At 56.1% G+C, this 22,667-nt stretch overlaps 1 protein-coding gene across 1 annotated transcript in view; it reads left to right on the forward strand.

The window, feature by feature from the left end:
- Window positions 1–22,667, forward strand: part of LOC102160349 (myosin-16-like) — a 50,900-nt gene that overhangs the window by 10,293 nt on the left and 17,940 nt on the right. The window contains 20 exon segments of the mRNA XM_021087967.1: window positions 427–486; window positions 1,031–1,096; window positions 2,368–2,455; window positions 2,798–2,915; window positions 4,226–4,396; window positions 7,724–7,775; window positions 8,014–8,087; window positions 9,783–9,864; window positions 12,343–12,516; window positions 14,126–14,168; window positions 14,171–14,655; window positions 15,593–15,731; window positions 17,437–17,510; window positions 17,810–17,929; window positions 18,052–18,138; window positions 18,355–18,492; window positions 19,661–19,750; window positions 20,503–20,559; window positions 21,207–21,293; window positions 22,268–22,648. Coding sequence (XP_020943626.1) covers window positions 427–486; window positions 1,031–1,096; window positions 2,368–2,455; window positions 2,798–2,915; window positions 4,226–4,396; window positions 7,724–7,775; window positions 8,014–8,087; window positions 9,783–9,864; window positions 12,343–12,516; window positions 14,126–14,168; window positions 14,171–14,655; window positions 15,593–15,731; window positions 17,437–17,510; window positions 17,810–17,929; window positions 18,052–18,138; window positions 18,355–18,492; window positions 19,661–19,750; window positions 20,503–20,559; window positions 21,207–21,293; window positions 22,268–22,648 — 2,586 coding nt within the window.

Here is a 22,667-nt window from a genome sequence, read left to right on the forward strand (position 1 = left end):
GGGGCTCAGGATTCCATCACAGAGCCTGGAGTAAGATCAGCCCACCTGGGTGGAAGAAGACCCAGGGGTCAGGGAGGCTTGGCATGGCCAGCAAAACAAGACCTGTAAGGGAAGATTGCACGTGGCAGAGAACACCCGGGGAACCTTAGTTTGTGGGCAGAGCTCAGAGATGTGGTGTCCAGGACAGGTAAGCTGCAAATGCCCAAGACAGCAGAGGACAGGGGCCTCACTTCAGACTGGGGCTCAGGGATATCTCGGGCCTCCAGGCAAGTCACCAGGACAGGAACTAAAGCCCCAGGAGATGGGGCTGAAGGTTGGTCCGGGAACCCCAGAGCAGACAAAGATAGAGGTCAGGGTTCTGTCTGTGGGACCTGAAAGGTGGACGCTGAACCGGAAATGTAAACACTGGCATATGTTCCCCTCCAGGTGGGTTACAACATCGCAGGCTGGCTGGAGAAGAACAAGGACCCCCTGAATGAAACAGTGGTAGGCTTGTTCCAGAAATCAAGTCTGGGGATGCTGGGCCTTCTCTTCAAAGAGAGAAGTACGGCTGACCCCGTGTTGCATCTAGTCTCTCTGTGCTGATGCCCTTTGGTGGCCAGAAGAAGAAAATCAAATTCTCATATTCAACTCTTGTTGAATGAATGGATGATGGATGAATGAATGAGTGAATGAATGAATGACAAGTTGCTTGAGAGAGGCCGAGGATGCTAGTGTGATAGAGAGATACAGATGCATCCTGGGAGCTTCCATCAAGCAAATTGACCGCTAGGCCCCTATCACCTCAAGGTGCAGTGGTACTGCTTTGGAAAAGTGGATGCCCAAATGCCCTGTGCTTATTTTCTGCCCCCTGCTCCCCTCAGTCTGAGGCAAATGCCAAGCGCAGCCCTCTTCCTACCCAGCCAAGGTCCCAGCTCAACGGGCCACCCCTCAGAGAGACGAGAACAGCAAATCCCCTTGGGCTCAGAGATGTCTTCACCGCCAGCATGCAGTTCCCCCAGATGGTCCGTGGGCTCTTCTTCTTCCCCAGGTGGTGGGGGCAGCGTGGCCCCTGGAGCCAGCCCTGAATCACGAAGGGCTACAGACCCTCCGGGGAGTACAGCACTGCTTATGGCAATTAAGCCACAGCCCCGCTCGCCTTCTCCCTGGTGGATCTTGTTTTCCTGGGGTGACGGTCCTACCTCAGGTGGTCCCAGGACAAGATCTTTCAAAACCAGAGGATGCACGTCCTTATCAGAGAGCCGTAAATGGGGTGCCCGCCCCTGGCTGCTGACATAAAATGTGCTTTTCTCTCTTCCTCAGCTGGGACCAAGAGGCAAAAGCGAGGATCCACTTTCATGACAGTTTCCAATTTCTACAGGGTACGTAGGGGCTGCCCCCGAGGCCACCTGTGACCCCTGTCCCCAACCTCCCCCCTCCTTTCTTTGGGCTGTGGTCTGGCTGCTACCTCACAGCCCAGGACGGGATGCTTTCATTTCTGTACCGACAGTTTCCTCTTTCACTCAAGGAGTCCGTGTCCTTCTGAAGAGGGCATAGACCCACAGGACCACAGGGCAGAAAGAAACCCTTAAGAGATGGCCTGGTCCCATGGCACCGCTGAAACCAGAGACTTGCCCAGGGACTTGCCCAGCCTAACACGTGGAAATATCAGTACCTAGGATCCAGCGCTGGCAGCTCTTCTGGGCTGGTCATAACTTCCACAACGTTTGGGCATTACTAGAAACATACTCCAAAGTGAGGAAATGGGGAGATGTTTCAAGAGGAAATATGTCAGCATTTCCCAAAGGTCCGGCAGCTGTCCTAAGGCAGAGTGGGCCACCTCCCTGGACATAGCCAAGTGGAAGAGGAGGGCCCATCCAGTAGGGAGGCTAAAAACAGAGCGAGATTTGTCCACACAGGCACGAGGGCACCTTCTTGGAGCTCAGTTCTATTACGAGCCAGCCCTGAGTTCCGAGGGTCCCGCTTCTTGGGAACCACGTCACCTCGGGCACGTTACTGAACCTCTGAGAGAATTTTCATTTTGATTCAATGAAACTAAAGAGGAGTTCCCCTTGTGGCTGTGTGGTTAAGGAATCCGACTAGCATCCAGGAGGACACGGGTTCCATCCCTGGCCTCCCTCAGCGGGTTAAGGATCCGGCGTTGCCATCAGTGGAGGGGGGTAGGTCGCAGATGCGGCTCGGATCCCACGTGGCTGTGGCTGTGGTGTAGACCAGCAGCTACAGCTCCCATTAGACCCCTAGCCTGGGAGCCTCCCTATGCTGTGGGCGCGGCCCTAAAAGACAAAAAAGACCAAAAAAAAAAAAAATTAAGGAAGAACTACCTCTCCCAAGCGTGGGATTCACTGCTTCCTTCTCGCCCCTCGCCAGGAGCAGTTGAACAGGCTGATGACGACTCTCCACAGCACTGCCCCCCATTTCGTCCGCTGTATTATCCCCAATGAGTTTGAGCAATCGGGTACGTCACAGGGACATGTCTCCTGGCTGGAGGTCCTTGGGGTCTGTGAAGTTGGGCTTCATTCCGAATCAAGCCCACTTTTAATTACCAAGGATGATGGGGGCAACGTGGGGCCCTGAAAGAACCCCCACAATGGACCCATCCAAAGATCGTATTCTGGCTACTTGGCAAAGCAGAGGGGTGCCCACCTGGCCAGACGTCACCCTCTGGAGCACCTCTGGACCGTGGCTTAATTGTGGGGAGCCTGGGACTCCCTGGGGCCCTCCTTGAGTGCAAGGAGTAGCCTGTCCTGCCCCAGGGCAGTGACCCCACCCCCCCATCCTGCATCCTCCTTCTTGGCAGGCGTGGTGGATGCCCACCTGGTCATGTATCAGCTGGCTTGCAGCGGAGTCCTGGAAGGCATCCGTATTTGCAGGAAGGGCTTCCCCAACAGGCTGCAGTACCCAGAGTTCAAACAGAGGTGAGTGTGTCCTACTGACACCCTGAGTACAGTTCTCAGTTTCCAGGCGCCGACGCTTGATAAATGCAGTCCCACTGTGGGTGCAACGATGGACAGACACTGTCTCGCTGTCACTGCTTCAGGACACAGTGACCCAACTTGCAACGGCCAGCACCCACATTTTCTTGCCTGAGGCCTCTCTCTGGCTGCTGGAGCCTGCTTTGCTTTGGCGGCCTGAGAGCATCTGGGAGTAATGCCTCCCCAGGAGTGGCCCTCAACCAACCACTGAGGACAGTTGGTGTATAAAGACTTTGGCTCCCTCCCCCTCCTGGTGGGCTAACTCCGCAGCCTGTTCTGTACGGACATTGTGGTGAGAAATGTTTAACCATAGGCTCTCTGGGTTAAAAAAAAAATTTTTTAGGAGGTGCCATCGTGGCTCAGTTGTTAATGAACCCAACTAGCATCCATGAGGATGCAGGTTCAATCTCTGGCCTTGCTCAGTGGGTTAAGGGTCCAGCATTGCTGTGGCTGTGGTGTAGGCCAGCAGCTACAGCTCCGGTTCAACCCCTAGCCTGGGAACCTCCATATGCTGCAGGTGCGGCCCTACAAAGAACCAAAAAAAAAAATTTTTTTAAAAAGAAGCCCTGATTTGTAGTGTCTGCCAGCATCCATGTTCTCCCACCGAGGCTGATTTCAAGCCGATGCGATGTTGTGAGAGCCGGGTCCAGCACGCCCCTGCTCCCCCCGCCCCCGGCCGCCGCACGAAGCCCCAGCTGTGTGTTGTGTGAACTGCCTTTTCCTGGCTTCCTGCCCCACTCCCTCCCTCTGCCGCCTCCCAGATAGACTATTCGCACTGGAATCCTGGTCTCAACGTCTGATTCTGGGGGAACCCCAACAGCGACCTCCACCTAGGGGTTCATTGACATCGACCACCCCCCCCCACTTACGAGAACATGACCACAGATGGACAGAGCAGGAAGGGTCACTAGAGGCCACCTGTCCAAGTTCAAGCCTTCTGAGCTCCCTACCTGGGGAAGGACTAAGGAAGAAGCAGTTCCCCCCATGCCTGGAAGAAAAGATCAGAAGGAAAGAGGCTGGGGTCTTCATTTCCAGGGCCATCTCTCCCACGGAACTCCCAAGCCACAGCGACCGTCAGGCCCCCACGTCGCCTGTCAGCCCCCTCCCTCTGCCTGCTGCCTGCCGTGGGCATCTGCAAAATGAGTCACATCCCTGACTCAAGCCCACCCCACAGACCCAGGGGACCTGTGCGGCCACACGTCCTGTGCTGCCAGCCTGGGACTGATGGGGGCTGTCCTCGTCTCTCCCGGCAGGTACCAAGTGCTGAACCCCAGCGTGATCCCTCAGGGGTTCGTGGACAACAAGAAGGCCTCCGAGCTGCTGCTTGGGGCCTTGGGCCTGGATACGAATGAATACAAAATTGGACACACCAAGGTAGGGCCTTCCCATGCTGCTCCCGCACCTCTCAGCCTTGTCCCAAGAAGGTGGGCGTCCGGGTGTGCGTTCCAGCTTCGTTGTGTCAAGTCCCTCAGCTCCCTCCTTGGAAGGGTCAGGGCTGGTCAGCTCAGTCTCAGGGAATCAGGGTAGCGTGTGGGAGAACCCAGCCCGGACAGAGAGCTACTTCGTGAACAGAGAGTATTTCTTAGGATGGGCATATGAGCCCCACATTTCTAAGACTAAAAGGATCTGGCCAGGATCACGGTCCTGGATTTGACTGGGGCACCACAGTCCATGCGTGGGTGAGGTCTGAGGGCGAAGTGCCTAAAACCAGCCCCCACCCACCACCCACTCTGAAAGCCCCAGCCCTGAGCTGGCAGCTAAGTCAGGGTTGACTCAGATGGAGCAGCCTCCTGATCCTGACTCACGGGGCCCGTGTCTATCCCACTTCCTGTCAGGACTGTAAGGGCCAGGCTGACGGGGGGAGGTGGCCTTCTGCAGCTGCCCAACCAGATGGCACCCCAACATGACGGTTGGGGTGATGTGGGAGGAGCACTAGCTTTGCATCAGGCTCCAAGCTGCTACCACCATGCAGCCTGGAGCGGGTGGCCTGCCCCTCCAGTTCTCACAGGGGCGGGGGGAGCGGGCAGGTGCAGCATCTCCGGGGAAGCTCCAGGCTACGTGTGCATCCAACACGCAGGGAGCGCTTCCCACGTGCCAGGTATGGTTCCAGGCTTAGGGTTACACTGATGGACAGAACCCCGCCAACAGCGGGGGGTGGCAGGATTGTGATGCTGCTCTTGCATCTGCAGGAACTGTGAGCTTCAGCCTCCTGCACGGTTGAGACGAGCTAAGTTCAATATAGGAACCTTCAGGCTTTGTCACAGAATCACTGAATATATGAGCTGGAGGGGACCTCAGAGACTAGCTCCTTCCCCAGCCCCACTCCTGATGGGTGGGAAACTTAAGAACGCCTGGAGAAGGCCCGGAGGGGACATGCCCAGTTTCACAGAGCTGGGCAGGGCAGAGCAGGCCTCGGGCCCCCGGTGGCCGTGGGTCATGAAGTCAGGGCAGGCATCACCTGTTTCTGACAGGGCTGTCCCTGGGCAAATGGCCTGCATCTCGCTTTGCCCAAAGGGTGCCTGGGGCTGCTGGGGACAGCTCTGCTCCTGGGGTTGCGGGGCAGGCAGGGGCAGGGGGTGGGGGGCGCCAGGCAGGCCCTGGTGGCAGGGGCGGAACAAAGAACAGCACGACTGCCTGCGCTCTGCCTCCTGATCCCTGGCTTTGGCTTATGCAGATCCGCCTACCAGCCGCTTGAACAAACCTCAACCACAACTATTTCTGAAATACCAAAACCCAGGTTGCTCCCCTATAATGGCCAGCTCCTTGGGTTTGGGGGGGCGGGGGGAAGAAGCATATCCTTCTCCATCCTTCTCCTGGGGGCACCCAAGCATCCATGTAAAGGATTCCTCTGGGGGCTCTAGCCCCCGCCCCCACCTGTAGGAGGGCCGACTCCCAGAGCTGGGAGGACCTGGGGTCCTGCACTCCCACTGGACAGGAGAGGAGACCAAGGGCCCCCAAAGGAGAGTGACTTAGCCCAGGTCACCTAGCACACCCAAGGCTGGCTGACCCAGGTGTGGTCTCCTGGCTCCTCCTCTCCTTCTAGAAGTTTCTATCACGTTCTATTAGAAGCCTATAAAAAGATGATACATTACAAAACACACTGATAAAACAATCACCTGCGATCGCTTAAAAAACCCAGGCCTTAGTCTTTGCATCTCTTTCCTCTCCTTCCTTCCCACTCCTAGGAGTAACCCTTCTCCTGGATGTTCACTGTCTTCCTTGCCTTTTTAAATATAGTTTTTTGGGGTTTTTTTGTCTTTTTTTGCTATTTCTTGGGCCGCTCCCGGGGCATATGGAGGTTCCCAGGCTAGGGGTTGAATCGGAGCTGTAGCCACCGGCCTCCGCCAGAGCCACAGCAACGTGGGATCCGAGCCGCGTCTGCAACCTACACCACAGCTCACAGCAACGCCGGATCCTTAACCCACTGAGCAAGGGCAGGGACCGAACCCGCAACCTCATGGTTCCTAGTCGGACTCGTTAACCACTGTGCCACGACGGGAACTCCTAAATATAGTTTTATCACATGGGCACATGGTCCCAAATTTTGAGCTTCACGAAAGCATCACATCTGATAGGCTCTTCCACACATGCTTTTTATCACTTAATCATGTTTCTAAGATTCGTCCTTGTTGGTTGGGACGTGACGTTTGTCCTCAGCCACAGCCCGATCACGTGGCCTCCAAGGGCCACACCACAACTGTTCTTTCTCCTGTCCTTGGGAATCAGATTGCTCTGTTTTTCCAGTACGTTACTGGTGATGCTGCTGTGAACATCCCCACACATGGCCCTTTGCAAGCGTTTCTCTAGGACAAAATTTTCAGCCTTGGCTGTACATTAGCATCATCTGGTGTGGGAGGGATTTTTAGAACACCAATGCCTGAGCCCCATCCCCAGAAGTGTTTGAATTCGCCTCTGCCCAGGCATCAACATCTTTTCAAAGCCCTCCGGGTGGGACCGAGATGCAGCCAGGGTTGAGGGACATGCCAAGTGAGTGACGAACCATTTTCCCAAATTGTACCAACTCACCACCCACCTACTCCCTCCCTGATTCCTGCCCTTGCCAATGCTTGTTCTAAGTCTTCACACTGACGTGGGCAGAGAGGTGAAGGATACCTTGTGACCTCAATGTGAATTTCTCTAAGGTTGAGTGTTTCTGGCTCTTTCTTTTTTCTTTCTTTGTCTTTTTGGTATTTCTTGGGCCGCTCCCTCGGCATATGGAGGTTCCCAGGCTAGGGGTCGAATCGGGGATGTAGCCGCCGGCCTACACCAGAGCCACAGCAACACTGGATCTGAGCGCGTCTGCAACCTACACCACAGCTCACGGCAACGCCGGATAGTTAACCCACCGAGCAAGGGCGGGGACCGAACCCGAAACCTCATGGTTCCCAGTCGGATTCGTTAACCACTGCGCCAAGACAGGAACTCCTTCTGGCTCTTTCTAACACACAATGCAAAGCTGGCCTTGATTTCCTGGAGACGCGTCCCACTCATAGGCCAGAGCCAGAGGTCTGAAATTGTGCAGCACTGGGAAAACTCTGTCTCCTTTCCAGAAAGTTAACCATCCAGGCTGAAGCCTATCCCCTCTTCCTAGTCCTGGATCCCGTGGGACCAGGACTGTTCTAAGGCTGCTCTGCTCGGTGATAAAGAAGGAAGGCCCTTCTGCCAAGCCGTCATCGGAGAGAGCAGTGAAGACCAGAACACTCTATCACGAACGCCCCTCTAAGGGAGCAACTGACATCCCCTTTTCTCAGAGGAGGCACTGAGGCCCTGAGATATGAGGAGACGTTCAAGGGGGCTCAGCTGGTGAGTGCAAGGCTAGGACCGGAGCCCAGAGGAGAATCCGAGTGTGAGAGGAAGCAAACGCCGAGGCTGGCAGTAGCCCTGCAGGTGTCCAGGCCAAGGCCAGCTGTTTCCGAAGGGCTTTAAACATCAGCACTTGACCAGGTCTCTGAGTTCTTAGGTATCTTGAGCTTCTCCCACCCCAAGCAGCTGCCGTTGGTGACAGCTGGGCTATTTTCAGTTCAGCATGTCTTCCCTGCAGGTGTTCTTCCGAGTGGGTATCCTGGCCAAGCTCGAGGACGTGCGGGACGAGCGCCTGGCCAAGATCATGATCACGTGCCGTGTCGGCTCCGGGGTTTCCTCATGAGGGTGGAGCTCAAGAAGACGCTGGAACAAAGGCAGCCCCAGCGGGGCAGGGCCACCGAGGCCACACCTTCCGCGTGGAATGACCAGGGACCCCTTCCCTCCCCGGGTCAGCGCCACCAGTGCCCCTGGGCAGTGAGAGGAGGGAGGGGGTCAAGGCCTTTACCGGCCCAAAGAACCCCGTGTGGGGCCTGTTCTGGTTTCCTAGCGCTGCCATTCACAAAGCGCCGCAAACCAGGTGCCTTAAAGCCATGGAAATTTCTTTTCCCATTTCTGGCCTCTTCCAGTGCAGCCTCTGCCTCTGTCTCCCAAGGTCTACTTGTGGCTGTGTATTCACATGGCCTCCTCTGCTCAGAAGGACACCAGTCGCCTTGGCTTAGCCCCCCCCACCCCGACCTCAGTGTGACCTCATCTTAACCTGAGTCTTTCCAGCTGCAAAGACGCTATTTCCAAATAACGTCACATTTGCAGGTTCTGGGGGTTAGGACCTCAGCGTAACTTTTGGGAGGGGACCCAATTCAACCCACAACAGGGGCCACCTAACACAAGCCCTTCTCGTTACGATCTACAAGTCCCTCTCGCAGCCCTCCCCAGACCTGATCCATACGACGGGGCTGTGAGAGGAATGTGGTCGGGCCAGCACCCCCATTTTACAGACGTGGAAAGTGAGACCAGAGGGGTTAAGGAACCGGGCTCATTTCGTGCCGCAAGAGTCAGGATTAGAACCCAGAAATCCTTGTGCAAAATCGCCTCCCTCGGAATCATGTTTTTCAGCCATCCCCTAAAATGGTCATTAGAAAATAGCTCTAGGAGTTCCCGTCGAGGCTTAGCAGGTTAAGAACTCAACTAGCATCCATAAGGGTGTGGGTTCAATCCCTGGCCGCGCTGCGCAGGTTAAGGACCCAGCGTCGCCATAAGCTGCCGCACAGGTCACAGACACGGCTCAGATCCAGTGTTGCCATGGCTGTGGCCTAGGCCGGCAGCTGCAGCTTTGATTCGACCCCTAGCCTGGGAACGTCCATATGCCACAGGTTCAGCCTTAAACACAGAAAAAAGAAGAAAGAAAACAGCTCTGGTTGCCCGGGCTGACCTGTGCTGGTTGACTCTGGCTCTGTGCCCATAGTATTAGCAATAATAACAGCAATGAATGCATAATAACAGGCCTTCTCTGGCTGGGCTGAGTGGTGGGATGTTGGGCCCAGGAGAGTCTCCGTAAATGACAGCCACATGAAGCTGCCAGGGACAAGGAGGGCTGACTCCAGAGATGGCACATGACGGGATCTGGAGACTGCTGGGGGAGGTGAGGGAGGGAAAGGAGAGGAAATGCGGGAAGAAATGAGCTCAGCCCTGGGCTGTCTGAGCAGAGTCGGCCCATCAGGGAGGCCAGCCCCCCGACCCCCATGCAACACACACACCTGTATTTTTTTTTTTTTTCTTTTTCAGCCGCACCCACGGCATATGGAAGTTCCTGGGCCAGTGGTCGCATCCAAGCCAGAGCTGCGACCTGCACCACAGCCGCAGCAACCCTGGATTCTGAATCCACAGTGCTGGGGGAGGATCAAACCCACACCTCCACAGAGACAAACTAGACCATTAACGCACGGCGCCACAGCGGGAACTCCCCGCATACTGTATTTTAACCACGCAACCCTGGGTTCTTTTTTGCAGGATGGGCCTCAAGGTCATCCAGCCGAACACACGCAAGTTCTTGCAGCTGCGTTTCTGGGGCTGGTGGAAGCTCTACGACAAGGTGAGGGCTGAGGGGCCAGGGGTCTGGGCAGGGGCACTTTTTGGGGGTGGGAGGCCGTGGGATGCTGCAGGGACAGTCTACAAATGAGGGCACCTTGGAGACAGAGGACAACCATAGCCTCCTTCCCGACGGGGGCCGATTCCTCCCTGGGAAAAATGACTCTGCTCCCCCACCTTTCATTCCGTTCCTCAATATAGAACCCGCTTGGGGAGTTCCCATGGGGGCTCAGCAGGCTAAGAACCCAACTAGTATCCATGAGGATGCAGGTTCGATCCGTGGCCTTGACCAGGGGGTGTAGGCTCTGGCATGGCCGTGAGCAGTGGTGTAGGTCACAGACTGGACCGGGCGTTGCTGTGGCTGTGGTGTAGGCCAGCAGCAGCAGCTGCGATTCTACTTCCAGCCTGGGAACTTTCGTGTGCTTTAGGTGTGGCCCTAAAAAAGACAAAAACCACCCGTTTGGATGCAGGGACCCCCCTCCCTTCCTCCCCCCACCCCAAACGGGCTTGGTCCGCAGTGCCTGGCTCCTGGGCCTGCTGAAGCATCTTCAACTCCTTAAAGTCCTGGCATCCGACCTCTCCTTTCCCAGGCTGCTCTGGCCCCTGGTGGGGCTGCGGGCACCCGAGCAACCAGGCCCCCCTCCATCAATGCAGGAGGCCATGAGCCACGCTACTGCGTGCAGGTTGAGTCACACCAGGGCGTGGCATCCCATGAGTGGGGGCCCCATGAAGAGGGAGCAGGCCGCTGGGCCCCAGGGGGCCAGGCTGCCGATTCAAGACACTGGAGCATGGGGTTGTCCTGAGAGGGCAGGGTTCGGCGCAGCTCTGCCAAGGGTCGGAGGGGCTCCAGGTCACCTCCGGGGGCCCTGAGCCCACACAGCCCGCACAGAAGCTTCTTGCCCCTCCCCGTAGGAAAGAACTTTCTAACAATCGGTAGCTGACCGCAGATGTAAAGGGAAGGAGAGTACGCGCTGTACCACCCGCACGAGGGCCAGCGGCCACCCGCCTCCTCAGGGGCCTGAGCCTGCAGAGGGGCCGAAACCAGCATTTCTCCAACTTTAACGATCACGCACCTTCCCAAACCTGTTCCATCACTGACCCTCTTTCTTTACGCCAACTCGCTTTTTTATCTTGAAATTTTTACCTGCAAAGGAAACTTTGCAGCCCCACCGGTCTCATCCTAAGCCAACAGCACCCATAAAATTGTGGGTTTCAAGAGTTCTTCATTTTTAAAAAGTATTATTTTTTAGGAGTTCCTGTTGTGGCTCAGTGGTTAATGAATCCGACTAGGAACCATGAGGTTGCGGGTTCGATCCCTGCCCTTGCTCAGTGGGTTAACAATCTGGCGTGAGACATGGCTCGGACCCCTCGTTGCTGTGGCTGTGGCGTAGGCCGGCGGCTACAGCTCTGATTGGACCTCTAGCCTGGGAACCTCCACATGCCATGGGAAGTGGCTCTAGAAAAGGCAAAAAGACAAAAAAAAATTTTTTTTAAGTATTATTTTTTAAAGTCATCCATTATTATTGTACAAAGTTATGTTTACAGGAGCGATGTTACAAGGAAAATGACAAGGCTTCTCCTCAGTGGTTGACTCGGCCTCACTTGACCCCTCGGTGTAGGTATTACCCTTTGGGAAGCCTCAGCCCAAGAGCCTTTAAGATTCTTTCCAAGCTGGACCTAAGTCACCACAGGTGACAGAGAGATAGCCTGGAAACGTCTCTGCTCTTTACCAGAAAGTAAAACTTCACTGATGAAACAGGGCAGAGCAAGGTGCTATTCCTCTGAGTAAAAACATACAAGTTACAATTTTAGGATGCTAACTACATTCTAACCTTATTGAACTAAGCCAGATAGGATGAGCCATGGGGGAGGGGGGGGAAAGCACTTTGAGGGAGGCTTTCATGGAATAAAAAGTGTTACGTAGTTGCAAGCCCTGCTGCCCACTGTCACCTTTTTCCGCAAACTGTGCATGGTGAGATCCCAGACCCCACAGACCAAGCTGCCCACGACGGGTTAAGCTGACATCCTCACAGAAAGGCGATGCCTTCTCCCGTTTTCATGGTGTTTGCCCTCCTGAAACACGTATCCATTGATACAGAGGTGGAGAGAGAGAGACAGTCGGAGAGAGCAGCGAGGCAGAAAGGGAAACTGGAACTGCAAATCTGGCCAGGGCTCCCCGTGCACGTGTGACACAGATCAGACGTGAGCACTGGGCGCAGGAAGACATGCACCTTAGCGTCTCTCGGGATCAGAGAGCATCCTGAAGATGGGTCCTAAGCAAGGATGAGCCTTCCCTGCGGCGGCTTTGGGACATGCTGCATGGCATCTGCAGAAAGGGGCTCCACCTCACAGCTGCCGCAAGAGCTCATGTCTTCCCCAGGGGGAGTGTGAGGGCCAGTGGGAGGCAGAGCTCCCACAGCCCACCACCTACCCCCGGCAAAGCCCATTCCCCTAACACGGTATGGTGTTCCTGAACACCCAGATCAAGCCGCTCCTGAACGTGGCTTGGCAAGAGGAGGAGATGAAGGCCAAGGAGGAGGAGCTCAGGAATGCCATGGCCAAGACCCAGGAGTTGCTAGGCAAGGTCAAGGAGCTGGAGGAGAAGACGGCCACGCTCGGCCAGGAGAAGAATGACCTCACCATCCAGCTAGGGGCCGTAAGGGGGCCCCTGGGGGAAGGGAGGGAGCTGGGGGCCTTGGCAAGGGTCAGACCCAGAGGAGGGAGGGTGGTCTTCCGTGTTCTTCCAGACCACGGGCAAATCCCTGCCTTCTCTTTCCTTCATTGCAATGTCACCTTTGACCCAAGCACCCCAAAGTGTCCACCCAATTCCTGCTTGCCCCCAGCAGCAGGCTGGCTCACACACAGTCCATGCTGGGCCTACAGGGCTGTCCAGACATGGTGGCCCCAAGATGGGGGAGGAGTGCCCCGGAGTGGGTGTGGTTCTGCCAAGGGACCTCAGGAACTTGCCCTCTTTCCTCTGCCTTCTTTCCCTCACCCATCAAGTGCCAACACATCAAATGACAGGGTTTCCATGGGCAGCCTGACTCCCAGTGATGAGTGGGTTCACGGCCGTGACCCTTCTGGTTCACAAGGGTCTTTCTCTGATTTGACCTTGACACCCGCCCCTTTAGATGCCTGATTTTCTTGTGCATCTTCAGGGTAGAAAACTCCATCTGACAGACCCCATCAGTAGAAGACCCACGACCCGGGAGGTCTAATTCCACCTCGGTCCTTCCCGCTCTGCCTCAGCCAAATGCAGATTCGGACACAGCAGGTCCTCTCTGCCGACAGGGCGTCAGGCCTGCCCTGTCCACCGTTTCCCCGGGCCCGTCTCTAACATCCATCTCCCCACATCCTCTCTACACCCCTGAGAAGTTGCTCAGGCTGGGGTCCTTATGTGATGTTTGGAGAGACTGAGGCCAAGCGAGACCACAGTGGTAAAAGAATCTTCCATGTCCCAAAGCTCCATGCCTTCATGGGCTCCAGCCCTTTAGGCGTTACGGCAATCATTTCCCTTATTTTGCAGACAAAAAACTGAATTTCAGTAGTTATGAACCGAAAGCCAACCAGCAGGTCTGGTCTTCTGACTCTGTGGCCTGTGGCTGTCTGACACGCTGACCCCCGTCTCGGGGAGACCCCAGGGGACACTCCGGTTGTCGCTTCTCTGCCACGTACTGCCCAGCACTTGTGACAACTCCCACCTCCCTCTGTATATCGCTTCCCCCACCTCCAAACCGAAGCATATAGTCAACAGCTGCCTGGCTTGCTCCTCAGGCGTGTGCCAGGGAGGAACCGGGGATGGGAAACGGTTTGTTAACACGGACGGACTAAGTCAACCCTGGGAGTTATTTGGATGGAGGTCTCCCTCCCTGCTGGTGGATAGAAACCTGGGCACACCTGGTCAGCTGGGTTCAGGGCCTCGTCTGAACTGACGGAGGTGTCCAGCTTGAGTGGCCTGGGCTTCTCCTAGACCACTTCTGATCGCCCGGGATCTCGTTAACGTGCAGATTCGCAGGCAGCAGGTCGCAGATGGGGCCTGAGAGTTTGCATCCTAAACGGCTCACAGGGCTGCTGCTGCGGGTGGTCTGAGGACCACACTCCTGGTCGACGCTTTGTCACATGGACATGGAGCTGGCCCACCACCACCCCCGCACAACCTCCAGGACACATGGGTTTGGGGTCCATGAGCCCGAGGCCTGTCCACCATGGTGGTTCCCTGCAGGTGCCTGAACCCTGCCTTTGACCCAGGCTCTTGCCTCCCCCAGGAGCAGGAGAACCTGATGGACGCGGAGGAGCGCCTGACCCAGATGATGAGGCCAAGATGGAGCTGGAGAGCCAGATCTCCGACACGCGGGAGCGGCTGGAGGAGGAGGAGGGCACGACGGCCTCGCTGAGCGCCACCAAGCGCAAGCTGGAGGGGGAGCTGAGTGACCTCAGGTGGGACCTGGAGGGCCTGGAGACCACGCTGGCCAAGACGGAGAAGGAGAAGCAGGTGGGGAGGCCCTGGGGCCCCAGCCCAGTCCCCTCTCAGGACCGGGGACCCGCAGGGCTCGCCCTGCAGGGGCACAGCCGAAGCCCCCCGGCGGTGCTGCCCTGGACCCAAGCCACCCAGCCACACATAACTATTTTAACTTCATTCAGTGCTGTTTCAAACGTGGGTCCTGCGTCGACCTGGCCACATTTCCAGGGCTCAGTAGCCTCGTGTAGGGAGCGCTACTGTGTCGGAGGCAGCACACGGATCATGCACCCCTTGTGGCCAAAAGTCCTGCGGAACAGAGCAGCTGACCCAAGCGGCTGAGAGCTGTTCCTGTTGCGGGGACACCCAGGCCTGGCTGGCTCCCCTCGTGCCTGGGATTCCCAGGTGTCTCCCTGGCCCGCTGCCCACTCGGCCTCACTGTCCACCCTCCCCCATTCCCAGAAGAGGCAACCCTCTTGCAGGGTGGGGTCACCTTTGGCTGCCCAAATAAGCAGTTGCTGCTCCCCCAAGCAGCTCCCTGGCTCCCGATGCCATCTGGCTGGCCCTTGGCCCCAGACCCCTTCCTATCTCTCAGTGGGTGGGGTCCCTAAGCGGGAGAAGGTGGACGCTATCTAAACCGGTTCTTTTCCAGCTTTGAGGCACACACAGACCACTGGGACCTCCATAAGGCACAGGCTCTGGGCCGGCAGGTCCAGCGGGGCCGAGGGACTACATGTCCAGCTCCCTCCCAGGCGATGTCACAGCTGATGTCCGAGGACCAGGCTTTGGGTGGCCAAGCCCTGACCAGTGTTTTTGCTGCCCCCTCGCCCCCAAGATTCTGACTTGGGGAGTTCCCGTTGTGGTTCAGTGGATTGAGAACCTGACTAGTATCCATGAGGACACAGGTTCGATCCCTGGCCTCCCTCAGCGAGTTAAGAATCCAGTGTTGCTGTGAGCTGAGGTGTAGGTTGCAGACAAGGCTCGAATCCCACATTGCTGTGGCTGTGGCATAGGCCAGCAGCTGCAGCTCCAATGAAGCCCCCGGCCTGGGAACCTCCATAGCTAAAAAGCAAAAAAAAAAAAAAAAAAAAAAAAAAAAAGATTCTGACTTGGCTGGGTGGGCTGTGCCCCGGGCACTGGCATTTCTCAGGCTCCCTGGTGACTCTGGGGTGCAGCCAAGCTGCGGACCCTATCTTGGAGCAAGTGGCTCCCGCGCCCCCACCCCAACGGTATTCCCAGCCTTAAGGACTCTCTCTCTCCCTTCCCCCACCTCCAGGCCCTGGATCACAAGGTCCGCACCCTGACTGGGGACCTCTCACTTCGAGAAGACTCCATCGCCAAGCTCCAGAAGGAGAAGAGGGCCCTGGAGGAGCTGCACCAGGTGGGTGCCCGCCGCTTCTCCCTTGGAGGAGCAGGTGGGCTCAGAGACCGGAGACCCAGGTTCAAATCCTGGCTTTGCTGCCCCTCAGCTGGGGGCCCATGGGGAAGCCGCAGAGTCTCCCTAAATCCCCTCGTCCCCGTCAGTGAAGCGGGCACGGTCAATGGCTGCTGTCCTTGCAGGTTTGTTGTAAGTGAGGTGATGATATCGTTGAGTGCAAGGGGCAGGCACACTCGGGGAAGGTCCGGGCACACTCATGCGGAGCCGAGTGGGTTATGGAAGTGCCCTGTGACTCCTGATCCAACCAGGCAAAAAGTGACTCCTGATCCATCCAGGCAAAAACAAGCGCAAGCTGTCCAGGTCATGGGGAGGCCCACCTGGCTGTTTCAGGCTCCGGAGGGCACAGCCGACTCTGACCACCCACCAGGGTGGCACGGGGGCCCCTCTGGCCCAGGGCCCACGAGCAAGTGAGGCCCAGCACCGGGCCGTGGACACCCATCCATGTTTGCTGACATCATGAATCTACAACTTGTTCCCAAGCGCCTCTCTCAGCTGCCTCTGCAAATACCGCTCCTTAGACTGTGATGCACCAGAGCAAACCCAGAGCCCCGCCTCAGAGCAAATACGCTCAGTTCTCGTTACTCGAGGTAGCAAGTCAGTGAATCAGCAAAAATACTAAAGCTCTGCTCTCGGGGAAACACAGGCTTGGGTTCCTGCGAGCCTCTGGTGGCGGCGTTTTCGCTGACCAATGGTACACAACACATGGTGTGATAAATACATTACCTTGTGTTTTTTTTTTTTTATTTGTTTGTCTTTGTTTTGTCTTTTTAGGGTTGCACCTGCAGCATATCGAGGTTCCCAGGCTAGGGGTCTAATCCGAGCTGTAGCCGCCAGCCACAGCCACAGCCACAGCAACACAGGATCCGAGCCAAGTCTTCAACCTACACCACAGCTCACGGCAACGCCAGATCCTTAACCCACTGAGTGAGGCCAGGGATCAAACCCGTGTCCTCATGGGTTTGCTAACCACTAAGCCACAGTGGGAATTCCTCATTATTGTTTTATGTGTGTTTCTGTTTAAAAACACCTTATCTGGTAAATGTTGTTGATTACTTAAGACTGAACTCCCAGTCAACAGCCCCTCTCTCTCAGGCCTGAATGGAGCACATGGTAAATACACAGATTCTCCCTGCAAAGCACGGCACCACCTTCCTGCACCAGGAACACCAGGCAGCCCCTCAGCACTGTGCCTGGTGCCCGCGTAAGCAGCGAAGTCTCCAACCCAAAACACCAAAATGGAAAAAATGCGGCCGTCAATAGACCGAGAAGAGGACACTTGTTTGTAATCTGGGCTGAACCGAGAAGTCAGAGCATCACTGATCTGACCTCAGCCGGGAACGCGTCCCCAGAGGGACTCAAAGCTCTCGCCACCCCGCCCAGGTCCGAGAATGACCACGGAAGCAGCACGAGTACTGATGTGGGGGTTACAAATACGTTTTAGCGCGTAGGTAAATCGGCCGTTGGAGAAGCCACGGATGAGGAAGATGAGCGGTATTTCGGAACGCCCTCTTCCCATCCTGGATTGAAAACGCTAATAATGTAACGAAGACATGACTTGGGAAAAATCAGTAAGGGGCCTTTCCGTGGAAAAGGAACAATGAATGGAATAATTTCTAATAAATAATGGGGCTGTCAAAGTGTAAAAGCTCAGGCAGGTCTAAGAGGGTCTCTGACGGCTGTAGGTGGGACCGGAGGAGGTGGCGGTGACTCTGGTGGCAAAGTGCAGCTGCTGTCAGCCATGCGATTTTACAAAACGGTGACGGGTTCTCAGGGAGATTTTAACAACAACTAGTATATCTCCGTGTTCATGGGAGACCGTTTTTTTAAAACTGCAGTGTGTACTAAATGCAAAAAAAGCAGAAAGAGGAGCTGGGTTCTAGGGTCAGAAAAGTATAAAGAGTCATTTACTTACACGAGTGCCTGGATGGAACCTCAAATGTGTGGCTGCAGAATTATGCTCCACGGCGCTGACCGTCCAGAGCAAGGCCAGATGTCCAGCATCCCTGAAAGCACCCACAAAGTGCCAGTGAGGCCCCCAGTTGTTGTGACCGCTAGAAGCCCAAGAGCTTTCCTGCATGCCCCATGGAGAACCAGAGCCCCCGACTGAGCCCTGGGGGCCCACCTGCGGCCGATGAGGGATGGGTCTGCCCCGGCCTCACCCACCACCAGGAGCAGGTGCTCTGTACCCGATCCCTGAGGGCCCCGCAACTCAGCTGGGATGTCGTGGCAGAGAACCAGCTCTGCCCAGCTGCTCCTGCCTGCTTTGTGGGACACACGTTTTTTATCTTTTCTTCCAGAAAACCCTTGACGACCTGCAAGCTGAGGAGGACAAGGTGAACCACCTGACCAAGAGCAACAGCAAGCTCAGCACCCAGATCCACGAGGTAACACCCCGTCGCCGGGCCCAACTTTACAGCACGACAGCCAGGGCCTCTTCCTAGGGCACAGGGGCCTCAGATACGTTCTGAGACCTGGGAAGTGAGGGCCTTTCTGATGCCACAGCTAAGGAGCCAGGCCTGGTCTGGTTCTTTACTGCGTTCTGGGCTCAGACACCTCCCCTCCGCTATTGCCACTTTTTTTTTTTTTTTTTGTCTCTGTAGCTGGAGGGTAACTGGGAACAGGAAAAGAAAATCCGGGCGGAAGTGGGAAAGGCTCGCCGGAAAGCCGAGAGTGACTTGAAGATGACCATCCGTAACCTCACCGAGATGGAGCGGTCCGAGATGGATCTTGAGGAGGTGGTGAGATGCCATCTTTCACTTGGCCCGTCACAGTGTTAGCAACATCTTAGCACTTCCGGCACCAGGAACTTGCCGAGGGCTTCACGAGTGATTAGTGCATGTCCCCTGTGTCTGCTCTGGGCCAGGAGCTGTGCCCAGCTTGGAGGATGAGGAAGGAAAGAGAAGGCACTTCCCAACTCTCAGGGAGCTTTCCTTAGCCTCACCCGGGACCTGTTGGGTGCTGGAAAGGAGACTGCGTCTAAGCAATGCACCCGCCCCAGAGGGCAGGGCGTCTTTGCAGAAACCTACAAACCGGGATCCCAAAAATCACAAGCAGGGAGTTCCCTGGTGGTCTAGTGGTCAGGACTCGGTGCTTTCCCCACTGCAGCTTGGGTTCCGCTCCGGGTTTGGAAACTGAGATCCCACATCAAGCCGCTGCACACGGCAACCACACACAAAAAAATCACAAGCAGTCGAGGGGGTGTTATCACTATCACCCTGGCAATAACGTGGAGGACAGACACGGTGAAGAAAAACTGGAAGCTGGAGAGCTACTGTAATAGTCCACGCATATAAGCTGAAACTGAGTAAGAGGCCAAGGGGATAGAGATAAGGAGTCAGGCAGAATTTGGACAGTGCACCTTTGACATATACTTGCCAAGGCAGTTCTAGAATACCACAGATGGCCAAGAGGGGCACGTGCAGATAAATGTGCCCTTCAGCACGTTTTGGGGGGGAGGTCCCTGCCCCGCTCCCCACCTGCTGGGGCTCTGGCATCCTAGTTCTCACACATCAGGAGAACACAGCCCTTTGAGGCAAGTTTTCCCTAAAAAGGCCAAGCAGCGGTGTGCTTCTGGAGCCCCTAGAATGTAAGCTGCCCAAGCAGTGACCTCTGTCGGATTTGTTCACTGATGGTGTCCCTGGAACCCCAGACAACGTCTGGCACGAGGAGGGACTCGATAAACAGGAGGCAAATGAATAAATGCACCAGTGAGTGAGTGAGCGAGAAGCCAGGGGAGCAGATTCTGGGGCTCTGTAGGGCGACCGGTCTCATCTGTAGGGTGAGAAGGCCAGGGGTCAAGAGTCAGTGGGTCTCAGCAGGACCAAGGTCTCCCCACAGCGCCAGTTCCATTCCCGCGCCAGCTGGCTGATCTAGCATTTTCTCAGGAGGTCAACCATCCTCTTGCAGGAGAGACATGGAAACAGTTCGGTCAACTCTAAATATGAGGACGAGCAGTCTCTGAATTCCACGCTGCAGCGGAAACTCAAGGAACACCAGGTCTGTTGGGACAGGGGAGACCCAGTTCCTCCTGCGAAACGCACAGCCCAGGCCTTTTTTGTTTAATTTTCTTATTATAGTTGATTTACAATGTTCCGTCAATGTCTGCTGTACAGCAAAGTGACCCGGTTACACATACACATACCTTCTTTTTTTCACACTATCCTCCATCAGGCTCCGTCGCAAATGAGTGCATAGAGTTCCCTGTGCTGTGCAGCAGGATCGCACTGCTGATTCACTCCAGATGCAACAGTTTGCATCTACCAACCCCAAACTCCCAATCCCTCCCTGCAAAAAAGAAACTTGGAGAACAGACCTGTGGTTGCCAAGGGGGAGGGGGAGGGAGGGGGATGGACTGGGAACCCGGGCCTTTGCTCACATCGGCTGATCGGCTGCTTCCAGAGCCCTGGGAGACTGACCCATGTCCACCTGGCACCGGGTACATTCGAAGTCCTTACAGTGGCCACAGGGCCCTGCACACTCTGGCCCCTGCTCCTTCCCAGCTTGTCACCCACTGTTCCCCCCACACTCTGTACAGCTCCGCCAGCCCCTTGTGGGGTCTCGCACACCCCAGCCTCCCTCCCGCCTCGGGACCCCTGCACACACCCTCTGTGCCCTGCTCCCCTCTGCTTCGGACAGCGCCCCTCATATGCTGAGCTGCCTTCCATCCTTTCCGTTGTAAAAGGCCAGGGGTAGCTCTCTAACTTCACACGGGAGAGAGACAGCCCCCTGGTCTGTTGATCTGCCTCTAGGCCCGAATTGAGGAGCTGGAGGAAGAGCTGGAGGCTGAGAGGGCCATGAGGGCCAAGGTAAGTGAATTACGTCTCCCCCTGCGGGAGTCGAAAGACCCCGTGCAGCCACGTTCCAAGCTTGGGCAGAAACTCATGCTCAGGAAGCCTAGAGAGAGGAGGATGGGATTCGCTGCTTCTTGAGCACCTACAGTGTGCCAGGCCCTGTGCTACACACGCACATCAGTGACCACGTGAGATGCCGAGATGCTTCTTTGTGGTGTGGTCCAAGGAGAGGCAGTGACGTTAGGCCGAGGACTTGAAGATGGAATTCAACAGGCAGATGTAGGAAGGAGTTTCCAGGCAAAGAGAACCAAATGGCACCTATGTGCACAGGCACGAGGTGAGAGGGGAAGAGCCAAGAGCAGACGGAGCCTTGAGGGCAGGGAGCCTAGAGGGGACCAGGCCAGAAAGCTGATGGGAGATGAATCTAACAGCTCCAGATTCGGCCAAGCTGGGCTGGGGTCGGGATGGGCACTAAGGCCCACCCAGCACAGGGAAGAGGACAGACCACCCTTGGCTGAGCATGAGGAGTGGTAGGCAGGGCACAGGGCCCCCCAAGTGCAGGCCCCCGGCCTCACAGACATGATGTGGTCATCAGTCTTTCCTAGAGAAAGAGGGGCTCTTGGACGGCCACGGTCAATGTCATTCATTCCATCTCCCTCCAGGTGGAGAAACAGCGCAGTGACCTGTCCCGGGACCTTGAGGACCTCAGTGACAGGCTGGAAGAGGCTGGGGGAGCCACGTCTGCTCAGGTACCCAGGAACCCCAATTCCTGCCTGCCTGCAGGGAGGAAAAATGCTGGACCATGAGCAGGGGGATAAAGACCAGTTAGTTCTTGCTAAATCCCCAGGGCTACCTTGAGGAGAAACCAATTAATAAGAAAGAACAGGCAAGAGAAGGAATTCCCATTGTGGCTCAGTGGGTTAAGAACCCGAATGGTATCCATGAGGATAGGGTTCGATCCCTGGCCTCACTCAATGGGTTAAGGATCCGCCATTGCCATTGCCACAAGCTGTGGTGTAGGTTGCAGACACGGCTTGGATCCCGAGTTGCTGTAGCTGTGGCATAGGCCAGCAGCTGCAGCTCCAATTCAGTCCCTAGCCTGGGAACTTCGGAATGTCACAGGTGCAGCTCTAAAAAGATTTTTTAAAAAAGAAGAATAGGCAAGAGAGGGGCTGGTTTGGCCCCACTTTGTTCAGGAGCTCGTTGGTTTGGTGGTGTTACTGGAAGAGGGATTTGGACTGAATGCAGTGTATTAAAAGAACGTTTGAGAAGCAGCGAGAGCGGGAGAGGACTGCCATTGGAGAGAGTTTGTTACATTCCCAAGAAGAAGGGCGGCCCCACAAGGGTCACGGGGGAGGCACCAGGGCAGTCCAGAGGCAGAGGGAGGGGGGCTGTAGCTAAGCACCTTTATTGTGGTTTCCGAGGAAGGAAGGGGTGAGGCAGAAGAAGCAGATTTAGGATCAGCTGGTTTAGACAATTTCAGTGGCTCCGGGACCCAGGAGCTGCCCCTAGGTGCCCGGCATCCACCCCTGGGGTGACGAGGGCAGGTGGATAGTGGCTGAGAGTGTGAGGGCTCCACAGGGTAGGGGATTGGGGTGTAGGCTCTAGACTGGTTGGTTTGCATTTGAAATCAGGTTGTGTGCCATCTCTAGAAATCAGCTAACCCTGGAGGGACCGTCCTTCCTGGGTGGCAAAGCCTCAGATGTCAAAGCCACAGGAATAGACAAGGCGTTTAATACCCTGTAGGACCGGCCTTTCAGTCAGGACATCCCCTTGTGGGGTGCGGGAAGGCCAGGGGACCACAGAGCAGGTGGCGGCATCCAGGCGGCCAGCCCGTAAGCCCTGCTTCTGCTCTCCCCAGATCGAGCAGAACCGCAAGCGGGAGGCCGAGCTGCTGAAGCTGTGACGGGAGCTGGAGGAGGCGGCCCTGCAGAGCGAGGCGGCGGCCTCCACGCTGCGCAAGAAGCATACAGACTCCATGGCTGAGCTGACCGAGCACTTGGAGAACCTGCAGAGGGTCAAGTCCAAGCTGGAGGACAAGCAGGTTATGAAGGCCGAGATCGACGACCTCAGCGCCAGCGTGGAGACCGTGCAGAATCCAAGGTGAGGGGACACCCCCACAG

Source organism: Sus scrofa, chromosome 3 (genome assembly GCF_000003025.6).
Source record: "Sus scrofa isolate TJ Tabasco breed Duroc chromosome 3, Sscrofa11.1, whole genome shotgun sequence".
NCBI classification, from domain to species: Eukaryota; Metazoa; Chordata; class Mammalia; order Artiodactyla; family Suidae; genus Sus; species Sus scrofa.